The 14,145-nt window shown below is 52.7% G+C and overlaps 1 protein-coding gene across 4 annotated transcripts in view; it reads left to right on the top strand.

Moving 5' to 3' along the window:
- The window catches only part of KIAA0513 (KIAA0513 ortholog), a 51,208-nt gene that overhangs the window by 25,921 nt on the left and 11,142 nt on the right, over positions 1-14,145 (top strand). For all 4 annotated transcript variants that reach the window (XM_070451442.1, XM_070451443.1, XM_070451444.1 and 1 more), the window contains 7 exons: positions 3,412-3,917; positions 5,840-5,939; positions 6,757-6,830; positions 9,625-9,695; positions 10,976-11,180; positions 11,530-11,570; positions 12,042-12,120. In XM_070451442.1, the coding sequence (XP_070307543.1) occupies positions 3,592-3,917; positions 5,840-5,939; positions 6,757-6,830; positions 9,625-9,695; positions 10,976-11,180; positions 11,530-11,570; positions 12,042-12,120 (896 nt within the window). In that variant the 5' untranslated portion in view covers positions 3,412-3,591. Of the gene's footprint in view, positions 1-3,411; positions 3,918-5,839; positions 5,940-6,756; positions 6,831-9,624; positions 9,696-10,975; positions 11,181-11,529; positions 11,571-12,041; positions 12,121-14,145 lie in introns of those variants that run through there.

Raw genomic sequence — 14,145 nt, 5'->3', positions numbered from 1 at the left:
CATGTCTTCTTTAGCCCAGAGGTATTTTGAAATAAAATAGAAGATTTCACGAAGTGGATTTCAGCACTTCAAGAGAGAAAGTTCTCTAGGTCTGATCCCACTGGGCCCACAAACCTTAGCGGCAGCCCCTGGCTGGCCCTACCTGGGGACAGTGTGGTTAGTCCCCCTGGGCCCACTTCTTCTGTGTTCTCTAGCTGGAGATCACAGGAGTCGAATGAGGTATGTGATCCTGGTGTGTTGACGTGACCGTCCCCTTGTCCTGGATGGAGGCCCATAATTCTGTTTCCTTCCTGAAGGAAGAGGGTGGGGTACTTCCAAGGCCCTCAGCATAAGCGGCTGCTCCACCTGCATCTCAGCCCCGGGAGCAGGTCTGTTTGAGAGAAGAGATCCCTGGGCAGAGGGGCCTGCCGCCTGCAGCCCACAGTGCCTGCATGGCACCCAGCACCCTCTTGGACCTCTGCTTCCTCTCCTGCAGGGCCCGGCCCCTCACCCTGTCCCCTCCTTCCTGAGCCCACTGAGAAGGCTTCTGAGGAAGAATGACTCATGCACGCCCCAAATTTCCAAGCTAGAAAGGCACTGGGAGAGCTCCCCGCCAGCCTCTGAAATTGCCTCAGGCCCAACCAGAAATAGCTGTGACAGTAGGGTCTGATCTTGCCCTTCTGTTGGGTTCTGCTTTGGTAAATAGATGCAGCCTTCAGACTAAATCCTGAAATGTTTCAAGATACTTGTTTCCTTTTCCTCTGAATTTTTATTCATTGTAAACTACATGGTTAAAGATAGTAAAATAAAAAGGTGAGATCTCAGTGCCAGCGCTGTAATATTACACATTTCTGTCTACTTTTTCAGTCCTTTCTCATATGTACACATGATTGTAATTATAGTACAATTAAAACTCATTCACTTCAGTATTGCCAGCACCCAGAACAGAGGTTGGCATGCAATAGGATTTAGTAAATGTTTGTTGACTGTAGAATATTTGTTTATGTAAGTATAAAGTGAATTCTTCTAATTGCATCATACACTGATTACCCTTGCAACAAGTTGTTAGATTTTATTTGCCACTTTACTGTATTTAGATTTTCCCCCTAATTTATGAGGATTATAAATACTGTTACAGACCACATAACTGTTTTTGACTGCTTGGAATTACTTTCCTAGAATAAATTTCAAGCATTTGAATTCTTGGATCAGAGGCAAGAAAATTAAGAATTATGGAAATTGCTTTCTAAAATCTTATTAATATTTATCCCTGTTGCTGGAATTGTTTGAAAATATTAGTTTTATCATAATCTCATCTGCTTTGTGGTTATAGTTTTCAAATTTTTGGTTATGTTGTAGTGTAAGCTGGTACCTAATTGTTTTGATTTGCCTGTCTATATGTGTGGTTATTAGTATGGGTTGAAGAATTGTCTAAGAATTTAATAACTTCCTTTTGTATGCCTTACCTAATTGAGTAGTGTTATAGATTTTTTTAAAAATATTTATTCATTTATTTGGCTGCCCCAGGTCTTAGTTGCAGCATGTGGGATCTAGTTCCCTGACCAGGGATCGAACCTGGGCCCCCTCCATTGGGAGCTCAGAGTCTTAACCACTGGGCCAGCAGGGAAGTCCCGTGTTATAGATTTTTTAAAAATTGGATTTGGCTGAATTTCTCACATAAGTATAATTAACTCAATTTTTTCTATCATAGTAGCTGCCCACATTTTTCCTAGTGAGTGATTTTCCATTATTACTATCTGGTGAGTTGTTATAGGTGTGATTCTCTGTTCTTTGGAGAGCTGAGAGCATGGTTGTCGGAAGGATCTTAGAGCCCTCCCCTGCCCTTGATGTCTCTGACGGGGACCCTGGCCCAGAGAGCAGAGGCCACAGCTCACCCGCCCGGCTGGCACGAAGGGCCAGGGCAGCCCCAACCCCAGCCCACTGCTCCGTAGTCTTGGGCTCTCTGCACACTTTGTGTTGCTCTCCTGGCCCAGAAAGTTCTTTTGAGCTGGGATTCATGCTGGATCTCTATTTTGGACCAAGGCAGTCTTTGTAGAACTCTGCTGAAGAGGGCCGTTGCCTCTGCAGTGACAGGGAGGCAGCCATCCCATCCTTCTGACTCAGGACATCTAAAAATATCCTGGGCTGGGGAATTTGGAGGAGCCCATAATCGATCTGTGGACATTAGGCTCTTAAGAGACAGTAAATGCAGTTTTGATACTGAATTGCCTCACAAGATGCATTAGTTGTATAGTATGGGAAGCCACCTGTCTGCCAGGTGTTGTAGAGGCAGAGGACAGGGACAGGGGCCCAGGATCAAGGTGTACTCATATCAGGAGGGCTCCTCCCTTGTCACTGGGGAGGTGCCCCAGAACTGGCAGGTGGCCCCTGAACTGACTGGCAGAGACCTGGTTAGAAGCAAAGATCCTCATCCCAGTTCTGCCTACATCATCAGCTTCCCAACTCGCAGCACATGTTCACGGTCAGGTCTGGTCATCCATCCAGCAAACATACAGTGGACACTTAGGACTCTGTGCTGGGCGCTCGCATATTGCTACAAAGGTGGCTGAGGCATGGTCCGCTCCTCAGGGGATTATACTTTAGTGGGGTAAGCAGGAATACTAATATCTATCTGTCAAACAAGCAGACTTATTAAATGAGTGTCAGTAAAGTTCCAGAGTGGCCACACAGGAATCAGTAAATAGATTGCACAAGGTTTGAGCAAAGTGTCTGTGAAGAGGTGGTCCTCAGCCAAGTCTAGAGGGATGAATAGAATTCCAGGTGGGGCTGAGGGTGGAAGATGGAGGAGAAGGGAGAGGACCACCCAGCCTAAGGGTCAGAAGGACGGGCACCAGGAGGTGGATGCCATGGCCCTGGTGCAGGGAACCAGGCAGGGAGGAGGAGGTGGGTCTGATTGGCAAATGCCGCTTAGAAACCATGGAACGGTTTGAGGGGTCATGATGACCCCACGTGTGACAGACGAGGAGGCTCTGGGTCTTAAGTCCGCAAAAGCTGAGAAGGGGACCGGGAAGGGAGAGCCTCGGGCCTCAGAGGTGAGGAGCCCGTGTGCATAGCCTACGCCTGAGGACACCGTCTTCCACTGCTGCTGATCCAGCAACAGCGGGTGGCGGGTGATTTCTGGTTTTATCAGCCTCTGCCTGGTCAGCTGGAGTGGGGAGCGGGCCAGCGGGTGCAGCCCTGGTGAGGTTTGTTTGCTTAGTCTGGAGAAAGCCTGACTGGTGTGTTTGTTTGCTGTTTGCCCATCGTATAGCAGGTGTTTAGTGGTGAGGGAGCCGCAGAGGACATCAGCAGAGAGCTGGCCCAAATTCTGGAAGTTGGGAGCCTCTTCTGCCGGGGCAGGAGTACCCTAATTCATCTAAGTTGGGAAGCTGTCGTGGTGAGAATGATGATGTGTCTCTGCTTCCATTCCAGATGCCTTAGGGCCCCCTGGGCCATCCCGGAGGAGTCGATCCCAGCAGCCAGTGGCTCCCAAGCAGTGCTCATGTGCCCAGCGGGCTCCCGGTCTGCCTCGGGCTCCTGCTGACGCACCTGGGAACCCCATCCCCCTACCTCCCCACCCGACATCCTGCTCCGCAACCTCCAGCCTGAGCCATGGAGGCCCCTGAGGTCCCCGTGGGCTCGCTAATTGACTTTGGGGCCAAGCCCTCTGTCTCCTCGCCTCTGGAGGCGCCCCCGAAGCTGCAGGATGGGGACAGCTCCCCAGGAGAGGGCGCCTCGGAGAGCGAGACCACGGAGTCGGCAGACAGCGAGAACGACATGGGCGAGTCGCCCTCTCACCCGTCCTGGGGCCAGTACCGCCGCTCCTCCTCCAACGAGTCCTTCTCCTCCAACCAGAGCGCCGACTCGGCCAAGGACGAGGAACTGCCGGAGCTCCGCGACTTCATGCGCAGCTACGTGGAGAAGATCTTCTCTGGAGGGTAAGCCCCAGCCCTCACCGGCCGCTGGCGCCTCCCGGACCCAGCCCCACCTGCTGCTTGCAGACCCCCTTGGGGAGATCCCTCCGCTTAGGGCTGGGCTTTGCTTCCTTTGCATCTGAGGTGAGCCCCATGGGCATGCCTTCCGAGGTGTTATAGCTGACAGCGAATTAGGGGTGCTGCAAGCCCAGGGGGTTTCAGGTAGCCACGCCTCTTGGTACCCAGACACAGCTGCTAGGATGGGGACTTGCCCTCGCACCTTTCTCTGGCCTCTCTTTGGTGGCTCCTGACGGTTTGAACAAGGAGCGTTGATAGCTGCGGCTGAAGTAGAGGCTGGACCTGGGAGTCTGTTTCACAGCTGTTAGCAGCTCAGCAGGGGAAAGAGAAACATTGCTCGGTTCAGGCCTCAGGTCTCGATGTTGGTCTTGCATCTTTCACAGCAGCACGTGAAATGCCAAAGGTCCCTTCTCAGGAACCGCAGCATCAGCGACACGGTGGGGGAGGGGATTGTTAGAACCCCAGAATCCCGGGCCCCAGCCAACCCGCTGAGTCAGAATCTGCATTTTGACAAGGCTTCTGAGATGGGCACATGTTGTGGCCTGAGGCGCTCTGGCCAAAGGGACCCTTTTCCAGGTTCATTAAAGCGAAAGAAGAATTTCTGCCAGTTGACCACACACAGCGGGGATGTTGGTTCCTGTTGTGCTTTAGCCCCTCAATGGTTAACTGGCTGGGTGATTTCCACCTTTTGCAGATGTGGCTGTTTTCTCTGCGGTTGGAGAGGGAAAGGGTTTATTAGCATCCTAATAATTGTCCATCCCCCAAATGCTTTTATGTGTGATTTTGAGTGCATTCTGGGAGAGCAGTAGATGTGGCCTCCTACTTATTTTGTTTGACTCACACTGAAATTAGTCAGCTTTCTCCGAGCACACCCAATTAATGAAAAGAGGAGAAAGCCCAGAAGCTCACTGACTTGCTAGGAAGGCCAGTCGAGATTTGTGGCAGCCTGTCTGTTGGCAGTATGGAACCTGGACAACTGAGTCAGATGCCTTGTCGAGAGCATTCATTCCAAAGCTCCATGCACATGCCTGGCAAATTCGTACATTTCATCTGGTGTTGGTATTCTGGGATAAATGAGGCCAAGATGTTTTCTGTGAAACCTTAAATAAATGAAATTGCAGAAGCCAATTGATCTTCAGCCTTCTGCTACCCCATTTTAGTCATTAACTTGGGGATAGAGTACTGACCCGCCCACAAAGGTGCCTGGAAGTGGTTTATATCAGGTGAATGTGTTGTCCACCCTGGCGGTGCTGACTCGCAGGCCTGGGCCACCCTCCCCGGTCTTCAACCCTCACACACAGAGCTAGGGAGCATCAGAGAGCAGACTGGCCTTTCAGAAGTGAGTGGAATAAGCAACCAGTCCCTCTGATGGCTGGAGGGGCATCAGACCGTGGGCTGCTGAGACTGAACAGGTTAGGAATTCTTAACTCCAGTGGGTGGCTCCATACCTCATCAGCTTTAGAGATGAGGTGGGGTCGGGTGAGTTGGAGAACCCTGCTGTCAGAGGCTGTGGACCTTGTGGGTGCCGAACCTCTCTGAGACGGGAGGTCTCGTGGGCTTTGGAGCTAGGAAGTCTAGATGGGGCTCCCACCCGCTACTCCACAGCTGTGTCTGATCCTCGAGCCAGGCTCCTCTTCTTGGAAACAACAATAATACCATTTCCTCTCGGGGTTGCCCAGGGGCTGAGATGTGCACCTGCACTTGGCGGGGTGCGGTACCTCCGGGGAGCCGAGGCGAGGATGGGGGTCCAGGGTCCAGCGTCACCTGCACTTAGGGGTTCCTGTCCTTCCTCTTCCCCGACTGTAGTCCTAATTTTAGTTCCAGAGGAGTGAAGCTTTCCTGTCTTTCCCCTCTGCCCTCTTCTCCAGGGAGGACTTGGACCAGGAGGAGAAAGCCAAGTTTGGGGAATACTGCAGCAGTGAGAACGGGAAAGGCCGGGAATGGTTTGCCCGGTATGTGAGCGCCCAGGTAAGGGGGTGACAGGGCTGTGGGGTGGGGCAGCCCACCTGCTCTGGAGAAACGACCCCACAGGAAAAACATGTGAAGCTCATCTAGAGATGTTTCGAAAAGGCCTTTTTAGAATAGTGGAAGATGCAGCCTGGCCTCTCAGCCACATGAAGTTCCAGATATGTTTGTTTTTTTAAAGACAAGCACATGGGCTGTGTCCCTGCATGTTTTTATTAAAGAACCCACAACATTCAATTTTCATAAAGTATTCAAGACAATGACAGCCGTGTAAGCTCAGATGAGAAGTTTTGTAAATAGCCAATAGGTACTTTTTTCGTTTTTCCTGTAAAATGGATGAAGTTCTTAGTTTTTAAAGTACTTTTTACTAACACAACTTTGCAAAGCAATTATGCTCCGATAATAAAATTTTTGAAAAAGTATTTTTTTATCACAAATAATTTATCCTTACAATACAAATTAGAAAATGCTGGTAAGCAAAAGTAGAAAAACTGCCCATAAATCCCCCATCCAAAAAATAGCTAGCCTTGTCACCTTGGGGTTGCATCCTTCCACACTTCCCCATCAGTGGGTGAGTGGGTGAAGTCCCTAGCTTTTAAAATCTCACAGAGAGACACAGGGAATGATGTGGGGCGGTCTGGGGGGAGGGCAGCCCTCTGCTGAGTCCAGGTTTCTGTGGAGCAGGGCTCGTGCTGGGCCTGAGCGGGGCTGTGTATAGAGATGCTTGGCACTTGGAGACGCTGTGGTGAGCCCGCAGCCCCTCTGAGCCGAGCACGGCTCTGCCAGCGGCTACCTGACCACCTGCCCTCTTCCTGGATAGCGCTGCAACTCCAAGTGCGTCTCGGAGCCCACCTTCTACCGCCTGGTGCAGTCCTTCGCGGTGGTCCTGTTTGAGTAAGTGATGCTGCGGCTCAGCGCCTCCGTCCTAACTGCTCATCTTTCCTCCCCGCCCCCCCGAGAGACCCCAGCTGTGGTCTCTCCGCACACACGCGTCATCAGCTTGACTGCTCTGACGCCCCCCTGCATCTGCTGGGAGTCGTGACCAGCATCTCACGGGAGAGTGCAGGGTCCCATGAGAGGAGAGGGCCACAGCTGGGCATGAGTCAGTCCCCCCTGCCTGTTTGGAGACAGGCTGTGATTCCACGGCCTGCCCTGCCCTCTTCCAGCCCAGATTAGGGTTCTCTGGACTTCCTGTAGTCCATGCACCACACCGCCCACTAATGAGATGGCTGGATGATGTCACCTGCCCAGACTCCTAGTGAGGCACTGCTGGGGCCTTTTGTCTCAGAGGGCGTCCTGGACCATGTGGGCTGGGGAGGAAGCCCACTGTCAATGTGTGGCCGTGGAGGCTGGCGGATGAGTCATGGGGCTCCTGCTCCTGAGGTCTGGGGCTCTAAGACTCCCGACCTGCTTCAGACGCCCTGACTTGCATCAGAGTTGGACATGCCCCCACAGTGTGAACCGGAGGAGCTGTATCTGCCTGGGGGTAACTAAGCAGTGACTTTAATCATGGGGTGGGTGCATGGGAAACCAGGGGCAGAGGGAAGCCCTGACTCTGATCTGGTCATCATTTAAGCCCGCTTGTCCCCATCAACTCAGCGTGGCCTCGGAGCAGGTCTGTGGCTGGTCTGTGGCTTAGGCTGTGGCCACTTTCCTGTGTCTCCCCACCTTTTTCTGTTCCCATGAACACAGGGCATGGACTGGAGGAAAATTGCCAAAAGCAAGGAGCCCCTGTTTTTCTTACACTTGCTCAGAACATGCCAAGTTACGGGTGTGCTCAGGAGGAATCCAGATCTGGGAGCTGGCCTGGGCGGAGAGGCCTTGTGGAGGGAACCGAGGGCCAACATTCTCCAGGGGTGCATCGGGAGCTGCACAGAGCAGCCCCAGGAGGTCGGGGGTCAGCACACTCTCCCGCCCTGAGGACACTTTGACCTCCAGACATTTGTATCTATAGGAACTTTCATGAATGTATACTTTTTCTAGATGGTGTCACATATGGTATGCCCCATATGGTAACATGCCTATCTAATTCTCCATTTTTCTTTCAATTATTCCTTAAATAAGTACACTGGGTGGTTGGGGGAGTTAAATTTTAAACACAGACTCCTTCCATGACTTTGTTTGTGAGCGTATATGTTTTTTTATGGTTGCAAAAAATTTTTATAGAAATGTAGCTTTTTAGATTTATTGGATTATTTTTATATTAAATGATAAAGTGGCCCTCATTCCACTGTTTAGATAATGTCTGTTGATCTTCATTTTTGAAGTAATACTTATCTGAGGTGAAAAACTAAACAGGAAAGAAAGTGCATGAGGGGACAGAATGGAAAGCACAGAAGCCTAAGAGGAAAAGGAAAGCTTCTCTCACTTCTAGTCCGTCTCCCAGTGACAACCCCACTCCTAAAAACGCCCGCACCAGCAAGGGCATACTTCTTCTAAAAAGGCAGTCCCATGCGTTTGCATTCAGTGGTGCATCTGTCATGGCTGTGAGGTGTTCTGATATATGAATGCATGACTATACCATGATTTACTCAGCACCTGCCCTGTTAACGGGCTTTAGCTGATTCCTCCTTTTCTTCTCTAATTCATGGTACTGCAATGGACATCCGGAGAAGGCAATGGCACCCCACTCCAATACTCTTGCCTAGAAAATTCCACGGATGGAGGAGCCTGGTAGGCTGCAGTCCATGGGGTCGTGAAGAGTCGGACACGACTCAGCAACTTCACTTTCACTTTTTACTTTCATGCATTGGAAGAGGAAATGGCAACCCTCTCCAGTGTTCTTGTCTGGAGAATCTCAGGGACGGGGGAGCCTGGTGGGCTGCCGTCTATGGGGTCGCACAGAGTCGGACACGACTGAAGTGACTCAGCAGCAGCAGCAGCAGCAGTGGACATCATTATAGCTCTGCAGCTACAGAGTCCCAGGGCCAGGCAGGTCCTGTTTTTGAAGTTTTTTCCCCTTTTTTTGTTTGCTACGTTGAATGGATACATGTGTATCTCATACTCTCAATATAGTAAGTACAGTCCTTTGCATCTGTAGGACATCTTCTCGCCTAGTGCAGATTCTGGTATGTAATCGATTACTTTGATTTTCAGCAAGTGGTGTAGGGTAGGTAGACATTCATATTCCCAGTCATTCTCAAAGTGCTGTCTCTGGGCCAGGACCCTCAGAACATTAGCTTCCCAAGGCACTTTGTTAGAAAGGCATGTTCTCGGGCCCTGCCTGAGACCTACTGACCCAGAGACTCCAGGGTGGACCCAGCAATCCACATCTTAACACACTCTCCAGGTGACCCTGGTACTGCCCACGTCTGCGTATCACCCAAGCCCATGCCCCTTCCCGAGAAGTAGGGCCAGACGCAGGTTTAGGCCTAAGATCTGAGGCCCGACCTCCAGTTCTGGGGCTGCCCCTTGGGGCGGGGTCAAGCTTCCTGGGCCCTGGCTGTCCCACCTTGACAGTGAAAGAGGTCAGGTAGATGGATGGCGAGGGCCTTCCCACCTGGAATCAGACCTTCTCCCAGGCCGTGTCCCTGGACCCGGGGAGCTCTTTCTGTGGCTTCTCCTCCAGAGCATCAGGTGGGTGAGGTAACAGTTAGACGTGTCTGTGAGTATGTTGGTCCTCTCAGGAATGTGCAGAGGGAATCAGGTGGAGGGACCCATCAGCCATTCACCACTCTTCCCATTTCAGGTGTCACCAGATGGACGACTTCGGGCCTGCCAAGAACCTCATGACCATGTGCTTCACCTACTACCACATCGGTGAGGCCCTGGCACGCTCACGGGGAGGGCGGATCCTCACCGTCCAATGCCCATTGAGTGGAGCTTTCTTTTTTACTTAGTTTTTACTTTTTGGCTGCACTGCGTAGCATGTGAGATCTTACTTCCCTGACCAGGGATCGAACCCACAGCCCCTGCAGTGGAAGCACAGAATTTTTATCACTGGAACTCCAGGGAAGTCCCCAAGTGGGGATTTCTTAAGGCAAAGCTGCGAGGCATCCAGAAAACAAAGGGAGCTGGTATTAGGGTGGGGATGAGGAAGAGGGAGACTCCTAGAACAGAAGGAGAAGAAGGGTCCACAGCATGGGTCGGGAGGCTGAGGGTCCGGCTGTGAGGAAACGAGAAAGTGGACACATGGGGCAGGATGTTTCAGGGTGGATGCCAGGATGGCTGGTGTGAGGATGTGCAGGTTTCATGTTCTGGGTGAACGTGAACGCAGGGTCAGCTGAGGGCAAGGGTGAAGAGGAGCAGCCTGGGGCTGTGGTCTGGAGCTGTCTCTGAGCAGAGGGCAGGTTGACCTGTGCTGGCTTGTGGCCCTAGGGCCTCCCGTGCATTGCAGCTGGAGGGCTCCCCTGTTAAGCTCCTTGAGCTGCGACCACAGACACTTGTTCAGGCCTCCTCAAGGAGAGGGCTTCTGGGGGCCTGCCCAGGGGCTGGAGCTGGGTCAGGGCAGCGCTGGCACCGTGGGTTCACTCTCGCATCCCCTTCCTCTGCGTCTCGACTCCATCCTCCCCTCACCAGCTGTGCACAGCCCACCCTCTCCCCACCCCTCTGTGCTGCTGTATCTATGGCCTGACTCCTCAGCTTGGGGCCCTTTGACCTGAGAGAGCAACCTGGGCCTGCGGGGCTGCCTGGACCTTGGTCGGTACACGGTCTTGGGGAGGGACATTCCTCCTTTCTCCTGGCTGCCCTCCTCCACCGTCTCCCAAGCCCAACACTCTCCTGTTTCAGGCCCGGCCCGGGTGCCACTCAGCACACAGTGTGTGCTGCCCTTACCTATGTGCGTGCTCACCCGCCTTCTGGCCTTAGTGCCTCTTGGGGGCTGGGTCCCTGCCTGTGTCCTCCTCCGTCCCTGGTGGCGCCTGGCTGGCCTGGACACGGGGTGCGTAGGGTCCGCCCGAGACAGCAGGGCCCAGGCCCTGTGTCTGCATGCGGGCGTCCCTGAACCCCCCATTTCCCGTCAGCATGTCCAGCAGTGGCAGGGGAGGTGACCCCGGCCTCCGTGGTTCCAGTCGTTCTCATCCCCGCTCTCCCACCGCCAGGTAAGCCGCACCTGCTCCCCGCAGAGTCCAAGGAGAAGCCGGCTGGGAGCATCGACTCCTACCTGAAGTCAGCCAACAGCTGGTTGGCGGAAAAGAAGGACATTGCCGAACGGCTGCTGAAGAACACGTCGGCCAAGACGGAGAACGTCAAGGGCTTCTTTGGGCTGGAGACCAAGCCCAAGGGGCCCCCAGCCAGGAGGAGCGAGTGAGTGTGCCCTGCCCGTGTGCGCCCCTCCCTGACCATGGGTGTGACCGGGAGGCTGCTCCCTGGCCGGGTGACCAAAGCATCTAAGCCTCCTTGGCTGTCGCTGGGGCCTTAGAGCCACTCTGGGAAGCGCGGCTGCTTCCCCACCCTCCAGAGTTTTCCACATCTCAGCTCTAAAAGACTGGCGATTGGTAAATGTAGCATTGATTTCATGCACATGCTTTCAGAAAACCACCTAAATGTACACATGGGTTATGAGACATAATCCTGTTTAAGCAATGTTGAAGGGTTCTTTGGGAAACTGGGGGCGGGGGGTTGTTTTGTCACTTCTGTGGTTTCTCTCCCCAAGGGAGGAAGAGGGCAGACCCCAGGAGAAGCCGCGGAAGACGGGTGAGTGCCTCCCTGGGCCCCAGGGCTGTGGGAGCCCGGTTGGCAGCACTGCAGCCCCTTGGGGCCTTAGCTCAGCCCACAGCGAACCAGCAACCCCCCAGGCAGGTCCCCACACATCTGGGGCTCCAGCTCCCCATAGCAGTAGACACTGTCCTGCACGATTCCCTAGTTGCTCTCCGCTCCAGTCTGTAATCTCTTACTGAATTTCCATGGAAAAGCCACTTCTCTGGTGACCAGCTCCTCATCCCAGGGATGTCAAGGAACATTTCCTGAGGTAGGGGAGCCATTCCTGGGACCCTCCCTGGACTGAGTCCTCAGGCCGGGCCTGAGCATGTTGTTAATGATGTGGGCCTCGGAGCAGGTGCCCTGGGATTTCCACTGCATGTCTGTGTTACTCTGGGGGGACGTGGGGCCTGCCGGGAGGGCTGTTGGGGGATTTGCCCTGCTCAAGTCTCTCTCCCCATCCCACAGTGACTGTGTGCAGCCTGGAGGAGGAGAGGAAAGGAGAGAAGATCTATCTGTACACACACCTGAAGCAGCAGCCCATCTGGTAAGACCACCCTCCACCTGGGGGGCAGCAGTGCCAGTGCCCACGTCCCCATCAGAAATGACAATAGCGAGTGTTGGCGGGGATGCGGGGAAATTACAACCTCACACACTGCTGGTGGGACTGTCCGAGGCAGCAGCCACTGTGAAAGATGACCTGGCAGTTCCTCAGAGGTTAAACAGAGTTTTATCCAATGACCCAGCAATTCTACTCCTGAGTAGATGCTCAAAAGAATTGAAAACAGGTACTCAGGCAAAAATCTGTGCACATACATTCATGATAGCACTGTTCAGAAGAGCCCAGAGGTGGGAACAACTTGATGTCTGTCCATTCAGATGCACAAAGCGTGGGCTGTTACTCAGCCATGTAAAGGAATGGGGCACCCACAGCGTAGGTGGACCTGGAAAACATTCTGCCAAATGACCAAAGCCAGACCCAAAGGACCATGCAGTGTATTTACATAAAGTGTCCAGGAGGCAAAGCCCTGGAGACCAAGCGGATTGTGGTTGCCAGGATCTGGAGGAAGCGGGGAATGAGATGATGAAAATGTCCGAGAAAGAGATAGTGGTAATAGTTGCATAAGTCCATGAATATACCAGAACCCAACCCACTGAGTTGTAGACTTTAAAAGCGTGGGTTTTCTGGTATGTGAATTATGTCCTAGTTCAGCTCTTTTACGTATATAAACACCATACACATGCGAAGACCATTGGAGTGGGAGACCCGTGTTCAGGGGACATCCCACCTTCTGCTGTGAGCACACCCTCGTCCCTCCAAAGCCTCTCCATCCACGTGTTTTATTTTATTTACTCACAAGTCGGCAGCAGATTAGCACCTGGAACCCAGAGGGTGTCAGACGCCTCCCTCCCGTGAGGATCACAGTCTCACAGCATGAGAGCTTGGCACAACAGGACAGGGCGTGGGAGATGTGTGGCTGGCCAGAGCTGGGCTGCTGCCGTCCGGAAGCCTGCAGCCCCGGCCTGCAAGGCCAGGCTCGGGTGGCAGCAGAGAGGAGAAGCCCACCAGTCCGGGGCCCACGTCCATGATTTAACTCGGGCCCCTTTGGGCTCAGCTGGGCTGCTGTCTTATCTTCTGCTTCAGGGCTCAGCACACTTGTCTGTAGAGGGTTGGGTGATAAATAGTTTAGGCTTTGTGGGCAAGCACTCCTCTCTGCCTCTGTAATGCCAAAGCTGCCATGGACAGGATGTAAGTGGGTGAGCGTGGCTGTGAGCCCTTAAAACTTGATTTACACAAAGACACAGGGTCCTAGGTTTGGCCCATGTGCCATAGGTTTGCCGACTCTGATCTTTGGGAAGAACGGTTCTGTCTTGTGCGACCCTGTAAACGAGTCTGCTCTCTGCACATAGCCTGTCCCTGCCAGGTTCCCGCTTCTCTTAAGAGATGGTGCTCTAGAAAAGCAGGTCTCCTTGAGGCCTCTGCTTCCTGTTGGGAGCCTCAGCGGGAGACCAAGAAGGGGAAGTGGCTTCGTCTTTGTCCTACAGGTTGTGGTTCCACCTTTGACCTGTTGAGTCCAGGTCATGCATATGACCCCAGGACACACTGCCGAGGCCCAGGGAACCAGCTCCATTGAGGGTAAAGGCACATAGGCCTTTATGGCCCATGTGGAACTAAAGTGGAGACTAAAGAGCCTCTTGATGAGGGTGAAAGAGGAGAGTGAAAATGCTAGTTTAAAACTCAACATTAAAAAGCCTAAGAAGATGGCATCCAGTCCCATCACTTCATGGCTAATAGAAGGGGAAAAAATGGAAACAGTGACAGATTTTATTTTCTTGGGCTCCAAAATCACAGCAGATGGTAACTGCAGCCATGAAAGTAAAAGTCACTTGTTCCTTGGAAGGAAGGCTATGACAAACCTAGATAGCATGTTAAAAAGCTGAGACATCGATTCGCTGACAAAGGTTCATATACTGGAAAAACCATATTTTCCAGTAGTCATGTATGGATGTGAGAGTTGGACCATAAAGAAGGCTGATCACTGAAGAATTGATGCTTTTGAACTGTGGTGTT

Source organism: Odocoileus virginianus, chromosome 20 (assembly GCF_023699985.2).
Source record: "Odocoileus virginianus isolate 20LAN1187 ecotype Illinois chromosome 20, Ovbor_1.2, whole genome shotgun sequence".
In the NCBI taxonomy this organism is placed as follows: Eukaryota; Metazoa; Chordata; class Mammalia; order Artiodactyla; family Cervidae; genus Odocoileus; species Odocoileus virginianus.
The sequence above is the reverse complement of the archived record's forward strand: the minus strand, read 5'-3'. Positions and strand labels throughout refer to the sequence as shown.